The sequence below is a fragment of the Miscanthus floridulus genome, chromosome 8 (assembly GCF_019320115.1).
Source record: "Miscanthus floridulus cultivar M001 chromosome 8, ASM1932011v1, whole genome shotgun sequence".
Lineage (NCBI taxonomy): Eukaryota > Viridiplantae > Streptophyta > Magnoliopsida > Poales > Poaceae > Miscanthus > Miscanthus floridulus.
In genome coordinates this window covers 183,114,838-183,130,886 of record NC_089587.1, presented here as the reverse complement: position 1 = coordinate 183,130,886, position 16,049 = coordinate 183,114,838, and the positions used below count along the sequence as shown (strand labels likewise).

The window sequence follows — 16,049 nt, the reverse complement described above, 5'->3', positions numbered from 1 at the left end:
TTATGTTACTAACACAACATGCATGAATTCTTACAAGCTAGTCACATATATGAACAATTGTCAACCCTAATTGTTAATTAGTCGAGAGATTAAGTTAGATCATAAAACCTCACATTCCCTTTCTCCCCAACAAACTTTTCGACTTGCAGCCAGAGCTTTATTCATATAGCACATTCACTCTAGTAGGAGGAAGAAAATGTGAAAGGTGAATCATACATTAGTAGGTGGCACTGGCATTATTGATTACCAAAATAAAGAAACGGAAGGATAGGAAAACAGAATAAATAAACAAATAAAAAAACAGCACCACCCTCCTCGCCTCATCTCCAAGAGCCAAAGACCAAAGAAAAAAAAAAGGGAGAGAAAACACACCCCGAAAACACAAACCAAAAATCCCCAATCCATGAAGCCCACCACTTCCGCCGCCGCGGCGGCGGCGGCGGTCACCACCGATGACCCTTCCCCTTCGCCGTCCGACTCCACGTCGGCGACGTTCACGGTCGACCGCCGCGGGGACGCCTCCGCCTCCTGCCGGTGGACGCTCCCGGACTTCCCCCGCACCCGCGCCCGCACCTTCTACAGCCGGTACTTCGAGGTCGGCGGCTTCGACTGCCGCCTCCTCCTCTACCCGCGCGGCGACTCGCAGGCGCTGCCGGGGTACCTCTCCCTCTACCTACAGGTCCTCGACCCCAAAACCCCGGTGTCGTCGTCGTCATCCACCACGACAACCACCTCCTCCAAATGGGACTGCTTCCTCAGCTACCGCCTCTCCGTCGTGCACCCCACCGATCCCGCCAAGTCGCTGGGCCGCGATTCCTGGCACCGATTCTCGTCCAAGAAGCGCTCCCACGGCTGGTGCGATTTTGCGCCCTCCTCCTCCGCCGCCATCCTCTTCCAGCCCCACGACGCCCTCGTCATTGCTGCTGACATATCTGTGCTCTCCGAGGCGGCCTCCTTCGCCGATGCCGACGGTCGTTTTACCTGGAAGGTGCTGAATTTTGGCCTCTTCCGAGAAATGATCCGCACACAGAAGATCATGAGCCCTGCATTCTTCCCTGCCGCTGCCTCTGCTGGCGGGACTGACTGCGGGCTCCGGATTAGCGTCTATCAGAGCAATGTCTCTGGCGCAGAGCATTTATCTGTTTGTCTGGAAAGCAAGGAGCCCGTTGTGCAGGTAGCATCTGGGTCATCGGCATCGGTATTGGCATCAGGTGGTACAGGGAGTGGTGTGCCAGATGGTGATCGCGGGTGCTGGTGTCTTTTCCGCATTTCGATCCTTAATCAGAGGTCTGGTGGGAGCCATATCCACAAGGACTCGTATGGTCGGTTTGGGGCGGACAGTGCCAGTCTAGGTTGGGGAGAATACATCAAGATGGATGAGTTTTTGGCTGCTGATAGCGGATACCTGGTAGATGGAGCTGTGGTGTTTAGTGCCTCAGTGCATGTCATAAAAGAGTCAAACTCATTCACTCGGAGCTTGCCAATGGTTCCCGGAATATGTGGTGCTAGTGGTGGGCGTGCTGGGGCTAGGAAGTCAGATGGACACTTTGGGAAGTTTGTGTGGAGGATTGAAAGCTTCACAAGACTCAAGGAGCTTCTCAAAAAGCGCAAGATCGTGGGTCTATGTATCAAAAGCAGACGGTTTCAAGTTGGGAATCGAGACTGCCGTATTATTGTTTATCCACGGGGTAAGCACTAGGGCTTATGCTTCTCATATGGTAGCTTTGAAATTGACTTTGTGGATTCTGTTCGGACATACATTGAACTGCTTGTGGAGTGAAACTTGGTGAAATGCTGTAGGCAACTAAGCATGTGTACACCTGCATGGTCTGCACAAATCTTTTAGATACTTAATGATTGAAAAAATGTGAATCAATGGTCAGGGGTGCTTGATTAAATTGGTTCGGGAATTGTAACGGTGAAATCCAGACATGCATTTGAAGTTTGCCATTCATTTGGAATTAATGAAATTTTTACCATAAAAATCAATTCTTAATTTGTACCTAGAAACAATAGTTAATAGTTAATGTACCAATCAGGCAATCAATGATTACACTGGCATAACTTCTCTCTCTTAGGCGTGGCTTATAACTACTGCTCTCAAATAAGCTGTCCTACTTGTCCTTGTGGATGGCAGGCACACTTTTTATCTTGTATAAGTAGCTGCTGCCTCTTCCAAAACAATATATCATGTTGATTTCACATTTTGTCCATCCATGATCCCTGTTAATGAAGTGCTTATTCGTGTGGCATAAAACCAATGGATGCCACTAACAAGTGTTATTTTCCCCATGTAGCAGCATTCGTAGAGCACCACAGTGAGTGTTGATTTTTTTTTCTTTTCTTTTGTTATTAAATCCCCTATTTTGTTTGAGATTGTAAAACAGTGCCAATTTTTGTTGGAGCTGATCCAAGAGCTGACTCATGATTACACTATATGACTATAGACTATATCGAAGCATCAAATTGACCTTAAATTCTACTTTTGAAGTAGAATATGCATTTGCAGATGCGGCCACAACTTGGGTTTCCTGGGGCTCCTTCCCTCGATGTTGAATTCAGTGTTATAGACCAAGTACTTAGTTTTGTTTGGGGGCAGTAACTGCTGCCACTGAGTCCATATTTCTATGGCAGTCCCCAATGTTTTAGTCCATTAGAAGTTTGAACTTGTTTTCACTATAAGAAAACTGTGTCCATTTTTCAGTAGCATCTGAGTATGATTACTTGTTAATGTTGCATATGTGGGCACTCTTAGAATTCGGTACTGATCCTTTCACTTGGTTTTGTTTATGTTGCTGCAACCAGGGCAGTCTCAACCACCATGCCACCTGTCAGTGTTTCTGGAAGTTACAGATCCCCGAAATACAACTACTGAATGGAGTTGCTTTGTGAGCCATCGTCTCTCTGTCATCAACCAAAAAGTGGAGGAGAAGTCGATCACGAAAGAGTCTCAGAATCGTTACTCTAAGTCAGCGAAAGATTGGGGTTGGCGCGAATTTGTGACATTAACTAGCCTCTTTGATCAGGATGCAGGTTTTCTCGTGCAGGATACTGTTGTGTTTTCAGCCGAGGTTCTCATTCTGAAGGAAACAGCAACTATGCAAGAGCTTACCGATGAAGATTCTGAAATATGCAGTTCAACTTATGGATGTCAGATTGAAGCTTTACCAAAGCGGCCATCATTCACATGGAAAGTGGAAAATTTCTTGTCTTTTAAGGAGATTATGGAGTCCAGAAAGATTTTTAGTAAATTTTTTCAGGCTGGGGGTTGTGAGCTGCGGATAGGTAAAGTAAATTTATTCACTTTCTTGTCTTATACAGCTGCACCAAACCCTTACGTTGTGTTTACCTCATCGTAACTTGCAGGTGTATATGAGTCGTTTGATACGATCTGCATATACTTGGAGAGTGATCAGTCATCTGGGTATGATCCTGATAAGAACTTTTGGGTACATTATAAAATGGCTATAGTTAATCAGAAGAATTCTGCAAAAACTGTGTGCAAGGAATCTTCAATCTGCACGAAAACATGGAATAATTCTGTTCTCCAGTTTATGAAGACTTCGGACATGGTTGACACTGATGCTGGCTTTCTTGTTCGGGACACTGTTATTTTCACTTGTGAAATCATAGACTGTTGCCCATGGTTTGATTTCTCTGATCTTGAGGTGAGTTTTCATTTGCTTTTTCTTCATGTCTTGTCTATTTGTGCTTTTTAATGCATAGGCAGAGGGAAGTTTAGTGAAGCAGCTGATACGTAGAGTTTTACTGATTTGCTACAGCATATGCCAATGAAAACAATTGTAAGCATAGCAAACTGTGCACCTATCATATTGCAGTTAAGAGTCCTGTGAACCCATAATTTTTTTAGCAAGGGAATGAATGAATTGCATTGTTTAATGAGGCTTGTGTAGCATCAGCTATCCATGTTGAAGCACTCTTGGCCCTTTTGTTTACTGTTTTAGTTACATTTTTTGTGCTTGTTACTGCTGAGGACTATGCTGGCCTAGCTATGGCCTATAGGAAATGTGTCCTGCTGTATATTGCAATGATGCTTCATATTTGCTAGTTCACTCAAAGCAATGGGATGTCCTCTGACCCCCCGCCTTTTTTTCCCCTTTTTGAACGGGTGTCATATGACTTTAACATCTTCGGAAGATAACATTATGTGCTGGATTAGTTAACTATTGTTGAGTAAGCAGACTTTAGTCTTTACCTTTGAAGGATTTTATATGGGTCATAGCATGATATTTGTATGTAAGTTGTAGCTGTGCTTGTGCACAAGTTGTAGTCCTTCCTAATGTGACACTGATATAAATATCCGTTTTGTTCATGGTACATTCTTGGAACTGATAACCAGATGTGCTCATATGGCAGACAGTGCTCTTTTCTTATTAGGCTCATAATTAACTTGTCTACCAGGTTTGGGCCTCAGATGATGACCAGGATGAATTGTCGACAGATCCTGATGAACTTGTTGATTCCGAAGATAGCGAAGATATGAGTGGTGATGAGGAGGATATTTTCCAGAGCCTCCTCTCGAGAGCTGGATTTTCTCTTACATACGAAGATAACTATACTCAACCACAGGTTACTTTAAGAGAGAAAATTCTAACAGATGCTACTGCGATAGCTGGATTCCTTACTGGTCTGCGTGTTTATCTGGATAACCCAGCAAAAGTTAAGCGTATGCTTCTTCCAACCAAAGTATCCACCAAGAGTGGTGGAAAGAAAGATGCTTCAAAGTGTGATTCAAGCTCAAGCTCCACAAGTCTCATTAGCTTGCTGATGGGGGTTAGTGCCTTGAAGCAGGCTATCATAGATTTGCTTCTAGATATAATGGTTGAGTGTTGCCAACCTTCAGAAGAAAGTGGTTCCTCAGCAAGCACTAAAGCTTCTCCTGATTCAAATGGGGCTAGCTCTCCACCAGAGCTTAGCGTTGAAGGTGAACTAACAGATTGTGCATGCAATGATGTGTATGCGAGGGTGGAATCTAATAGTGATGATATTCGCGATAGTCCTGCAATGCGTAATACAGATTTGGCTGCAACTGAGATCGCTGTAAATAATCTAGAACATTCCTGTTTTCCTCCAGAAACATCTGCTGCTGATTTGCCAGCAGATGAAGGCCCCGAGCTGGCTTCCTGGGTATGATTTGAGGTTTATTATTTTTTAACCTTTATGATCACATTCCTTCAATTAGTGTATGATCTGACCAATTTTTTTCTCAGTCAAAATGGCCAGAGCAATCAGAGGAACTGTTAGGGTTGATTGTTAATTCATTGAGGGCATTGGACAGCGCTGTCCCACATGGATGCTGTGAACCAAGAAGGCGGCCCCAGGCTGTCCGAAAGATTGCACTTGTCCTCGACAAAGCTCCAAAACAGCTCCAGCAAGATTTGATTTCCCTTGTACCAAAGTTGGTGGATGGTTCGGAACACTCCCTTGCAGCTTGTGCCCTGTTAGATCATCTTCAAAAGCCAGATGCAGAGCCTTCATTGAGATTGCCAGTAAGTTTGCCTCCTAAGACTATGCTATAGTGCTACTATGGGGCATGTATTGACCCGGGATGGTCTCCAGGGCTACGCGACTGTTAATATCTCTTATGTTATATTGTTAATGACCACGAGATTGACATCATATGAAAGTACTTTCAAATATAAATCCAATTGTACTGAATCTGTATGTTATAATCTACAAAATCTTATTTCTTTATCAAAGATTAAGAAGTGTGCACCTTGGCTTGTGGTGTGGCCCTTAGTATGGTTTTGGCTAATTTAACTTTTTGGACACTTTTCAGTAATTTTGTTGTGTGAAAGCATATGGTTTCCGCTATTTTGGGAATGAATAGCTGATGTGTCTGCATTTGTTCTACTGTATGTATTGTGGGTTTATATGATTGTATTTGTGGATAGCTATTGTGCTTGATTAGCTTATATAAAATATATGTGAACAACTAATACCTGACACGATTCTTTTTTCAATTAATTATGGTAGGTTTTTGGTGCTCTTTCTGAGTTAGAACTTGAAAGTGATATCTGGAAACAAGCATCTGTTCATGCACTTGAATTATTGTCTGACTCAAATGATGAGCCTCTTGTAGCTGCCATTACTTATGTTCTTAAGGCGGCATCACAGTGTCAGCATCTTTCTGTAGCGGTATGTTTACCAGTCATGCTTCTTGACTTCCTGCTTGCTCAGCATCTTCTCACTTTTCATATCATTAACTGCTTTGTTTTTTTGATTTCCAAAGGTTAGAGCTGTTAGATTGAGATTGAAAGATTTGGGAACTGAAGTTCCACATTGCGTGCTTGACTTTTTGTCTAAAACAATTCAAACCCAGCCAGATGTAGCTGAAGCTATATTGAAGGATATTGATTCTGATTGTGAGCCTGAAAACAACTGCCTATCATCAACATCGCCTTGTAGTACTTGTTCTACAGATGGGCTTTCAGCTGAAGGGATGTATTCTTGGCAAGAGCAAGCTGTGCATGGAAGAAGTCATCTATCAGATGTTTTTGCACTGATAGAAATGTTATCAATGCCTGGATTATTTGTTGAAGTCGCACAGGTTTTTGAGAGGGCTTTATTGCGAGGGTCCTTTGGTCTACAATTAGTAGCCATGGTGCTGGAAAGAAGACATTCTTACAGGTCAAGTTCAAAGTCTGGGTCTGTTGTGAATGATTCACAGAACAAACAAGTTCTGTTAGATGGGCAGTTTGAACCTTTATCTGTCCAAGAAAATGATTTCACTTCAGTCCTTGCACTTGGTGAGGTATTATCTCTATCTACAGAAACGAAGGTTCAAGATTTTGTGCGGATGCTTTACGCTATCATATTTAAGATCTATGCCGAGGATCATTATAGATATAGAATTCTTAAGGGCCTTGTTGATCGAGCAACAAATACATCAGATAACTGCCGAGCAGTTGACATCGATATGGATGTCTTGGTATTTCTTGTTAAGGAGGAGTATGGGATCGCGAGACCTGTTTTGAACATGATGCGTGAGGTTGCTGAAGTTGCTCAGGCTGACCGTGCAAATCTTTGGCACCAAATATGTGCTACTGAAGATGAAAATATTCGTCTTCGAGAGGACATGGAAATGGAGCAAACAAATTTCACCAACGAAAAGATTGCACTAAACCAACAGCGAACTGAGTTGGAGGCAACTAATGGCGGTCTAAGGGTATTTCTTTGTTGTGACCAGCTGTTAACCCTTTTTTTTCATCTTTGTTTGTTAGCCTAACATTTATTGATTTTCTCATTGCTGTAGTCTGAGCTAAAAGCTGAGAGGGATCGTTTTACTCATGAGAAGAAGGCATTATCCGATCAGATGCGAGAGATTGAGAATCAGTTGGAATGGGTGCGATCAGAGAAAGGTGATCAGATTGCAAAGCTCTCTGCTGAAAAGAGGAATCTTCATGATCGTCTTAATGATGCAGAGTCACAACTCTCCTTGGTGAAAGCACGGAAACGTGAAGAATTAAAGGTAAAGAAGTAGTAATCCTAAACAATATGTGTCAAAAAATGTGTTTATGCTGATCAAAATAAACTGTTCATCTGTTTCTGTTGTGTTTCTTGTCATCAATTGTTTGATAGACTGGTTATGATACCGATTGTCGAAATAAATTATTTCCTCGCCTTGTTTTCTTTTGGCTACCATTGTAGTTTGTGTTGAGTTATTCTTAATATGTCTGCACACCTTGACCTTGAGTCTCTATATGCAGTATGCAGAACTTATCCCTTATGATTGAGGTTAAGTGTAGGATGATAGCGCATTCACTGTTTTAAGAAACCGTATCAAGTTTGTTTTACAATTTAAAAATTGTTTGCCAAATTATTGGTCAAAGATTGTGAAGTCCGAATCTTGATGTGTCTGTGCGCCTTATAAACTGGACCGGAGGGAGTAGAGATATCAGTTATCATGACCTTCATCTAACTGTTTACATTTCAAATGATACCAATGGTATTTGCTATACATTTTTAAACAACCAAACTAATGTGCTATGTGCTGCAGAAAGTGACAAAGGAGAAAAATACATTAGCAGAACGGCTGAAGAATGCTGAAGCTTCAAGGAAAAGGTTTGACGATGAATTAAAACGTTATGCAGCTGAAACACAGACTCGTGAAGAAATTCGAAAATCACTTGAGAATGAAGTGAGAAGGCTGACACAGACAGTTGGGCAAACAGAGGGAGAAAAAAAGGAAAAAGAAGAGCAAATTACTCGTTGTGAAGCATACATTGATGGCATGGAATCCAAACTGCAAGTTTGCCAGGTTTCCACCTTGCTAATTTTTTATGTTTCCACAACTACTGTATGTTCCACACTTGCACCTATATTGACTACTTCAAATGCATTGTTAAAAATATGACAATTCTTTTCATAGTTTTTTTTTTGTCACAAAGATGTATTAGTCAATGGCATCATACGTTTTTAGGGACTTGTCCATGATATCGGGAAACAGTATTGCCTGTAGAGTGCAGATTTGGCACCCAGGGGCTGGTGCCCTCGTTAGCTAAAATACCATGTTGCATTGTTTAAAAAAATCATCACAAAAATCATGTATGTAGAACATATAAAGTTAAGTATAGCCACAACAATTCAGTTTGAAATTACTCCCAGATGTCAAGAAACAAAATAGACAAGCAGTCAACTTGGCAGTGTTCATCATGTGCTGACAGTGACACTTCTGTTTTTAATATCAACATCAATAAATACATGGTTTTTGTGATGATTTTTTTTTTGAAATATTGCAACTTGATATTTGAGCTTAAGAGGGTGCCAATCCCCTTGGGCGCCATATAATATTTTCCATATTGATTTTTAGATAGGTAGTCCAAATGGTATGCCTGGTTTTTGGATGAACCCTGCGTTATTTTTAATTGATCTAATTGAATGCCGAGCAAAACTCTATGGACCTTACTGATTACAACATTGCGAACATGCAAATTTCTGTGGTGGATTAGTAACTTTTTTTATGCCTGTCATCACTACCTGAGCTGTACTTGGTTTTCAGCTAGTATGTGCTGGTTATGAACAACTTTGAATGGCCCGGGGTACTCATTATCATGACCAATTTGGCAATTTCATATTATTTTCCTGCTGCTGCTCTTATTACTAGTGTAGAATCTTGTATCACAACTAACCTATAATGTTTACTGATGTATCATCATTTTCAGCAATACATTCGGACACTTGAAACGTCACTCCAAGAAGAGATGGCCCGGCATGCTCCACTATATGGTGTTGGCGTCGAATCATTGTCGTTGGATGAGCTGGAGGCACTTGCAAACATCCACGAGCAGAGTTTAAGGCAGATCAAAGCTATCCAGCAAAGGAAAGGTAGCAGCCATCTCTTGGGTGGCCCTGCCCTTTCTCACATCCCCGCCTTATTCTCCTCGCCTCCTTCAGTGGCAGTTGGCCCTCCGGCTTCACGGATCCCCACATCCCCAATGGCACCCAACGGTGCAGGGATCCATGGGAATGGGCAACTGAACGGTGCGACGGGCCGCTGGTTCAATCCGAGCTGAGTGGGAAGAGGTGGCGATTTTGCGCATTTGATTCAACGGGCGACATTTGCCTGGGCGTATTTTGCAGCCGCTGGGCAAGCCCAACGTGATAGCCTTTTTGTTCCTGGCCTTCCGTCAGGCTTTCTTCTTGTACTTACTTGGTAGTGCCGTCGGCTTGATATCGCATGGGCGTGAAGGGCTTGATATGAAATAATGTATGTAATAATCAAGGAAACCGATGGAAATATCAGGTGCAAGTGGAGAGCTATGGGAATGGTTGTGCTTGTTCACTTCTAAAAGCATCCAGGTTCATTTGTTTTCGAGGAGAGTTGCGGTAGGTAAAGGTGACCGGGTTCGAGGCTTTATTTTATTTAGAGTTAAGTACATCAGTGGTCCGTGAACTTGTCCAGAGGTGTTAGGTCTATGAACTTTGCAGACATATTTTTGGGCTCCTAAACTTGTTAGTGGTGCACCGAACGTCTCTAAACTTGTAAAAAGTTGCAAAAAAAAGTTGCATTGTAGGTTCATTTAAAAAAAGTTGCATTGTAGGTTCATTTATGGATTGATAATTATGGTGCATCAGTTGACAAGTTTAGTGACCTAAAAATATGTTTAATATGTTTTTAAAGTTTTTGATCTAAGCAGCACCAGTCGACAAGTTCAGGGCGGCTCATGTACTTGACTCTTTTATTTGTCTCCCGTGCCAACTTTGGTTCATCGATATCCTGATTTGCTGCCCAACATTTTCCGGCGGTGCATTCTTAAGTTGCTTGCATTGGAAGCGAACGTTAGACCAGTTGGTAGTTCGACCCCCCTCAGGGGAGAATTTGTTGGCCGGAAGAGGCGTAGTTTATCTACGCGTTGAAAAAAATCATCGCGTCTGTCACACGTCAAAGCATAGGTTTAAGGTCAGTCCAATCTCACGGGAACTACGGTGCAGCTATATATGGATGGTGCAGAGGTTCGAAGGTTTTCTTGACCTGCGTGAGAATGTCTTCTTCTTAATCCAATGCCCGAGGCTATCTTATCCCCACTGGGTGCATTTTTTTTGAGTTGCTTGCATTCTGCTACTTGGGATCCTTTGTTTTTGAGCAGTGGGCCGTGCTCGGAAGTCGGAACTCGGAAGCAGAGAAATGCAAGTCGGAAGGCCGAAAGCGCGCCTCAAGGTACTGACGGTCGACGGCCAAAAGCACCGGGAACCCCGAAGCGCGCTGAGGCAGTGGGCACCGCACCGCACGGTCGTGGTGGCTTAGAGCAGCCGGGCGTAGGACGGCAATTCCCGCCTTTTCCAGCGCCGTCACTCGCGCGCGCCTCGCCTTCGTTTGACGTGGACGGTGGTCCTCGGGCCTCCTATTAAACGGCCCAAGAACGGCTTGACGTCCAGTTAGCCTGCCCTGTGAGAGCGTTGTTAGGGCCGTTGAAGCTGGTGATGTTCGGCTTGCCCGCAATTAACTTGAGGCCGCGGGAATAGGTTGGTGGGCTCGAACGATTCTGTTAATTCAGCCCAGAGTGGGAGCTGGGAAGCTATTCCTTTTTCATTCTTTTGCATCACGCGGCCGCAAGGCTTGGCTACTTCCATTCGAGAGCTTTGCATATGCACAGACTGTAATAAGATTTCAAGCGTAGCTGCAGACGACTATTAATATTAATTAGACTCGCAAACATCCAAAAATATATGCACACCAGGACTTAACGCTCATTGTACTCGGGAGGTGGGACGCCATGGTTTGGGTGTCAATCATGTCATCCCCAGGACTCACTGATTGTAGGGCCTTGTTTAGATTGCAAGTTTTTTGAACCCAAATTTTTTCATCCAAAATGGTTCAAAATCTGACATCCAAAGGGGTGGAAAACCTGCCAAAGCATTAATGGACTAAAAGACACAAGTGGCACTATTAAATGCATTTGGAGGGATGCTTGCTGCCAGGCTCATCCTTGCATGCGCATGCATGCAAATCCATGCATGCTGCATGCTGCCTGCTCTTCCTTGCATGCTCTCGCATGCAAATCCATACATGCAGCCACAAAGGCCTCCATTGTCCCAGGCACAATGCAGTAGGGGAAACCCAAAATTATTACAACATTCAAATATTATTACAGTCCGAAAATCATTTTACAGTCCTCAAATATTACAATGCATGTACCCAAATATTACAGTCCTCAAGTATTACAGTCCTCAAGCAACATTATTACAAGTCCAAGCCGCAATCAAACAATTACAACTCACAAGTTCTCAAACATACACATGTATCAATATCTATTAAACAGCCTGTTCGCAATGCTGTCACGAAAGGCATTCATCTGTTCACGATCTGCGCTATCAGGGGCAGGCTCTGTTTCTGGCTGATCAAGATAGGCTTCAGCCGGCACAAAGTTAACATGATGATCTAGGTGCTGGAAGTCCACATCAAATTGCCTACTCAACCTTATGAAGTTATGCAAAGCAACACAAGCAACTATAATCTGTGTTTGTGTTTGAGGAGGATAGGCAGGGATACTCAACAATATGTGCCACTTCATCTTCAAGACGCCAAAGGCCCTTTCAATCACATTCCTAAGAGATGAGTGTGCATAATTGAATATCTCCTGTTTACCTCGAGGTTCTCCAGCGTTTTGAAAGTCTTGAATATGGTACTTCGTTCCCTTGTAAGGAGCAAGGTACCCGGGACGGTTTGGGTAGCCGGCATCCACCAAGTAAAACATCCCTACACCACCAAGTACCTGTAATTGTTAAATGTTTCAATTAGAAATGTCAAATGTACTACCACCTAGTTGTCTACCTTCAGGTGGATGAGGGAAGTCATCCTTGAATGTTGTTATGGCATCCTCGAACACTCTTGTGTCATGGGCAGACCCCGGCCATCCCGCAAGGAGAAAAGTAAAAATCATGTCAAAGTCGCAAGCAGCCATCACATTCTGAGTTGTGATGCCCTTGCGACACAAGTGCTGCACAAACTTATCTTGTGGCACCAAAACAGGGAAGTGGCTGCCATCTATAGCTCCTATGCACCTCTTGAATTCAGGATAGAACCGTCGGTTCCTCACCCTAGGATGCATTGTACTAAATTCTGGGTCCACAGGTTTAATGATATCATTCCCAAGTGCAACAACACAGGGCAGCACTCTATAGAACATGTTGTGGACTGTGGCTAGTGACCTCTCAAATCTATCATCAGCTTGCCTATATGATTGTGGAGCACCAACCATCCAAAGGAACATACCTAAAGCCTCAGTTGAGGTGGACTTTTTTGTGTCTTTGAGGTCATACTCATCAGTCAATACCTTGTGCAGTCTATAGAACATATCTGGGGTGATTCTAAACATGTTGTAACAGACAGTTTCATTTGCTAGTTTATGTTCTACCCAGTCCAGCCCAGTCATCTTTGGCACCCTATAGTATGCCCTATTATAGTACTTTTGCATGTGCATGGCATACTGGGACATACCATATACGATTGCAGTTTCTTCTTCGATGTCATCAAATAATAAGCTGAAGAAGTCCTCCCACTGTTCATCATCATCGTCATCGTCATCCTCATCAACGACCGGAGCAGCAGGTTGAGCAGCCCCCTGCACACATGAAACAAACAAATGAACACAAATCAGTTCTAATTCCTAGGGAACAACATACACAGGGCAGCAGTACCTCAAATCCAACAGCACTGACTCTAGAAACAAACAGTATGGCTAAATTCAGACATCACAAGCGAACATCACAAATCACTTAGTTGCTGCCGACAAGTTCGACAACACAACATACAAATGACAGACGTAGTTCAACCAACATGCATCACATACTTGGTACACGAGGTTCATGACACAAACACATGACAAATGCATTATTAAGAGGGTCTAGTTAACGACCCCGGCATAGTGCTTAATGATGGCCATCCTTCCTTTTGCTTCTGACTTGATAAACATTCTCATAGCAGCTTCGTTTTGGGTGATCATGAGGACACCAATCCACTGCCTCTCATTTTCCTCTGTTGCCCCTGCCTCTTTAGCCAGCTGTATCACTTGATCAATGGTGTCCATTTTGTCATTCTTCTTCTTCTCTACAGCTTGATTCCTCTCATGCCAAATCTCCTTCAGCGCTTCAGTCCTGTTGTCCAGACTGACGGTCAAGTTCCTTATGCCTTCATTCATCCTCACTGCTGGACTCCTGCCCCTCTTGCTGGGACTAGCAACAGTGCTGCGGGTGCTGAGGCTGCTGTAGCTTCTCTTGCTCCCAGTGCTCTGAGGGGTATGGACGTCTTCGTCATCGTCACTGCTCACATACAGTGGTGCATTCCTGCGGCTAGGAGCATAAGCGGTTTCCCCTGTCACTGCTACGCCAAGGAACATGCGCTCCAAAAGGTCCATGTAGTCAGGCAGTGTACCCTTAAGCTTGTTGTCCTGTAAAACAAGAATTACAAAAGAACTTGTTTAGAACACATGATTACAACACAGAATTAGGTAAGAAAAAGATGATTACAAAACAGAAATAGGTTGTACCTTGTCGTTGGTTTTCCACCATTCAGCTGAAACACTGATGGAGCCATCTGCATTGCGCCCCAAGCCTGTCTCCTTGTGATAGAGCTTCCGTAGGTCATTCCATTCCTTCTTCAGCTGGTGGACCCTACTCCCAAAGATGATGTTGTCATGAACTAATTCTGTCGCTTTGAAGTAACCCTCTGTCAGATTTTTCCAACCCCACTTCGACATCTGACCCCTAGGGCAGTTCCCCTTGTCAATCTCGTCAACATAGAGCTGACAGAAAGTCCGGGTGTTTTGAGGACTCCACTGGGCCCTGCTAAGGGTACTCTGAAATGATGCATAAAGAAAAAACAACACATGGCATAGGTAAACAATATGCCTAAACAAGGACATGGCGTAGGTAAACAATATGCCTATACAAGGACAGCAATGCATGCAAAGCATGCATAAACAGCTCGCATAAACAGCATGCACAAGCACAGCACAGCACAGCAATCTACTTGTACTAGCACAAGCACTGCATAGCACAGCAATCTACCATGTGAGCAGCACATAGCACAGCAATCTACCATGTGAGCAGCACATAGCACAGCAATCTATTTGTACTAGACCACAAGCACAACACAGCACAGCAATCCCATGGAGAAAGAAACTTTGTGTACCGGGACATTAGTCGGAGGGACGTCCTCGTCGGCGGCGGCGGGCTGGACTAGGCTACGACGCACACCGGGCCTCCTGGAACCGCCAGCCGAGCCGCCTGCCTCATCACCATGAGGCCCCAGGGGAGGCACGCGGCGGCGAGGAGGTCGGAGGCCGAGGGAACCCCTGCCGGCGCGGGATGGCACGCGCATGGGAGGGGGGGCCGTGAGCGCTGCCGCTGCCGCCGTCTTCAGTCGGGGACTGGAGGATCTCCTGGTAACGAGCCAAGCCCGGCCACGAATGGCTGGCGTTGAGGTCCAGCTCGCTGAACCCCAGGTGGCTAAGGGAGGGCGCGTTGCTGCCGAAGCCGTAGCTGAAGACGTCGCCGGAGTTGTTGCGGAAGCCGGTGTGGGCCCCGGATCCGGCGTACGGCGGCGCCTGGGACAGGAAGTCCCTGGTTTCGGAGCCGTCTCCGTAGCCGGAAGCGTTGTCCAAGGAGCCGTCGTTGAAGTCGCCGTCTTGATTCGAGCCGCCGTGGTACCCGTCCATCGCCGACGAGGAGGTCAAGGACACCCGATCTGGACGAAGGGAAGGTGGATCTGGACGTAGGCGGGCTGGATCTGGTGGAGGACTGAGCGGCGGCGCGGGAGACCGAGAGCGGCGGCGACGGAAATGGAGAGCGGCGGCGGCGGAAATGGAGAGCGGCCTAGGGTTCGGGGGGAGAGTGAATTGATGGGGTGAGGGGCGCGGGGACGGGGTGGGCTGGATCAGGTGCTGGACTGAGCGGCGGCGGGGGAGACCGAGAGCGGCGGCGGCAGAAATGGAGAGCGGCGGCGGGGCGAGAGCGGCCTAGGGTTTCCCGGGGGAGAGGGAGTGGAGACGGACGCACGAACGGGGCCGTGGTCAGGGTTATACTGGGGATGCACGCAGCCCGAGGCAATGATTGGGCCAGGCCAAATTTGCACCGTGCAGGCCGAAATTTTTTCCATCGGCCGTTTAGATTCCAAATTCCAAAAGTTAGTTTTTTTTTTTGTAATTTGGGCTGCATCTAAACGAGGCCTAGACACGTATGTTGTAGTCCTGCTTTCTCTTGGTGAAAGAACAATGAGCCGAAAGGGGCTGTCGTGATGAGTCAGTGAATCATCCCGACGCGTGTCCAAAAACCTGCTAAACTAATCAATACGTACCCTCACGTGTCCCTGAGTCAGCACTCAGCACAGAGACGCGTCGAAGAAGACACCCACGAGCGATGGTTACAGATGGATCAATTGAGGACACGGTCACGACTCACGCATAGTATACTCCTACGAGAGAATCCACCAGGTGCACCGTGCACGTACGTTTGTTTGATGGCGTCAGCGCTGCCGTGCGAGTGACATCGGATCGGAAAAGCAGAGTGAGAGTGGAGCGGAGTGGGAA

The 16,049-nt window shown here is 45.1% G+C and overlaps 1 protein-coding gene across 1 annotated transcript; it reads left to right on the top strand.

The window, feature by feature from the left end:
• The first annotated feature begins 342 nt into the window (after positions 1 to 342).
• Positions 343 to 9,876, top strand: LOC136477695 (uncharacterized). The gene is made up of 10 exons (XM_066475939.1): positions 343 to 1,688; positions 2,806 to 3,285; positions 3,367 to 3,668; positions 4,423 to 5,148; positions 5,232 to 5,510; positions 5,998 to 6,159; positions 6,254 to 7,189; positions 7,277 to 7,492; positions 8,021 to 8,281; positions 9,186 to 9,876. Exons 1-10 carry the CDS (start codon positions 404 to 406, stop codon positions 9,534 to 9,536), a joined length of 4,998 nt encoding a protein of 1,665 aa, XP_066332036.1. The 5' UTR covers positions 343 to 403; the 3' UTR covers positions 9,537 to 9,876.
• Positions 9,877 to 16,049: the final 6,173 nt, after the last annotated feature.

What these genes read in the sequence shown, in the direction of transcription:
- LOC136477695 (XM_066475939.1), top strand. Translation starts at nt 404, where the DNA reads ATGAAGCCCACCACTTCCGCCGCCGCGGCGGCGGCGGCGGTCACCACC. An exon ending in GCCCCGAGCTGGCTTCCTGG is followed by an intron (nt 5,149 to 5,231) that starts GTATGATTTGAG and finishes TTTTTTTCTCAG; the next exon opens with TCAAAATGGCCAGAGCAATC. An exon ending in GGAAACGTGAAGAATTAAAG is followed by an intron (nt 7,493 to 8,020) that starts GTAAAGAAGTAG and finishes TATGTGCTGCAG; the next exon opens with AAAGTGACAAAGGAGAAAAA.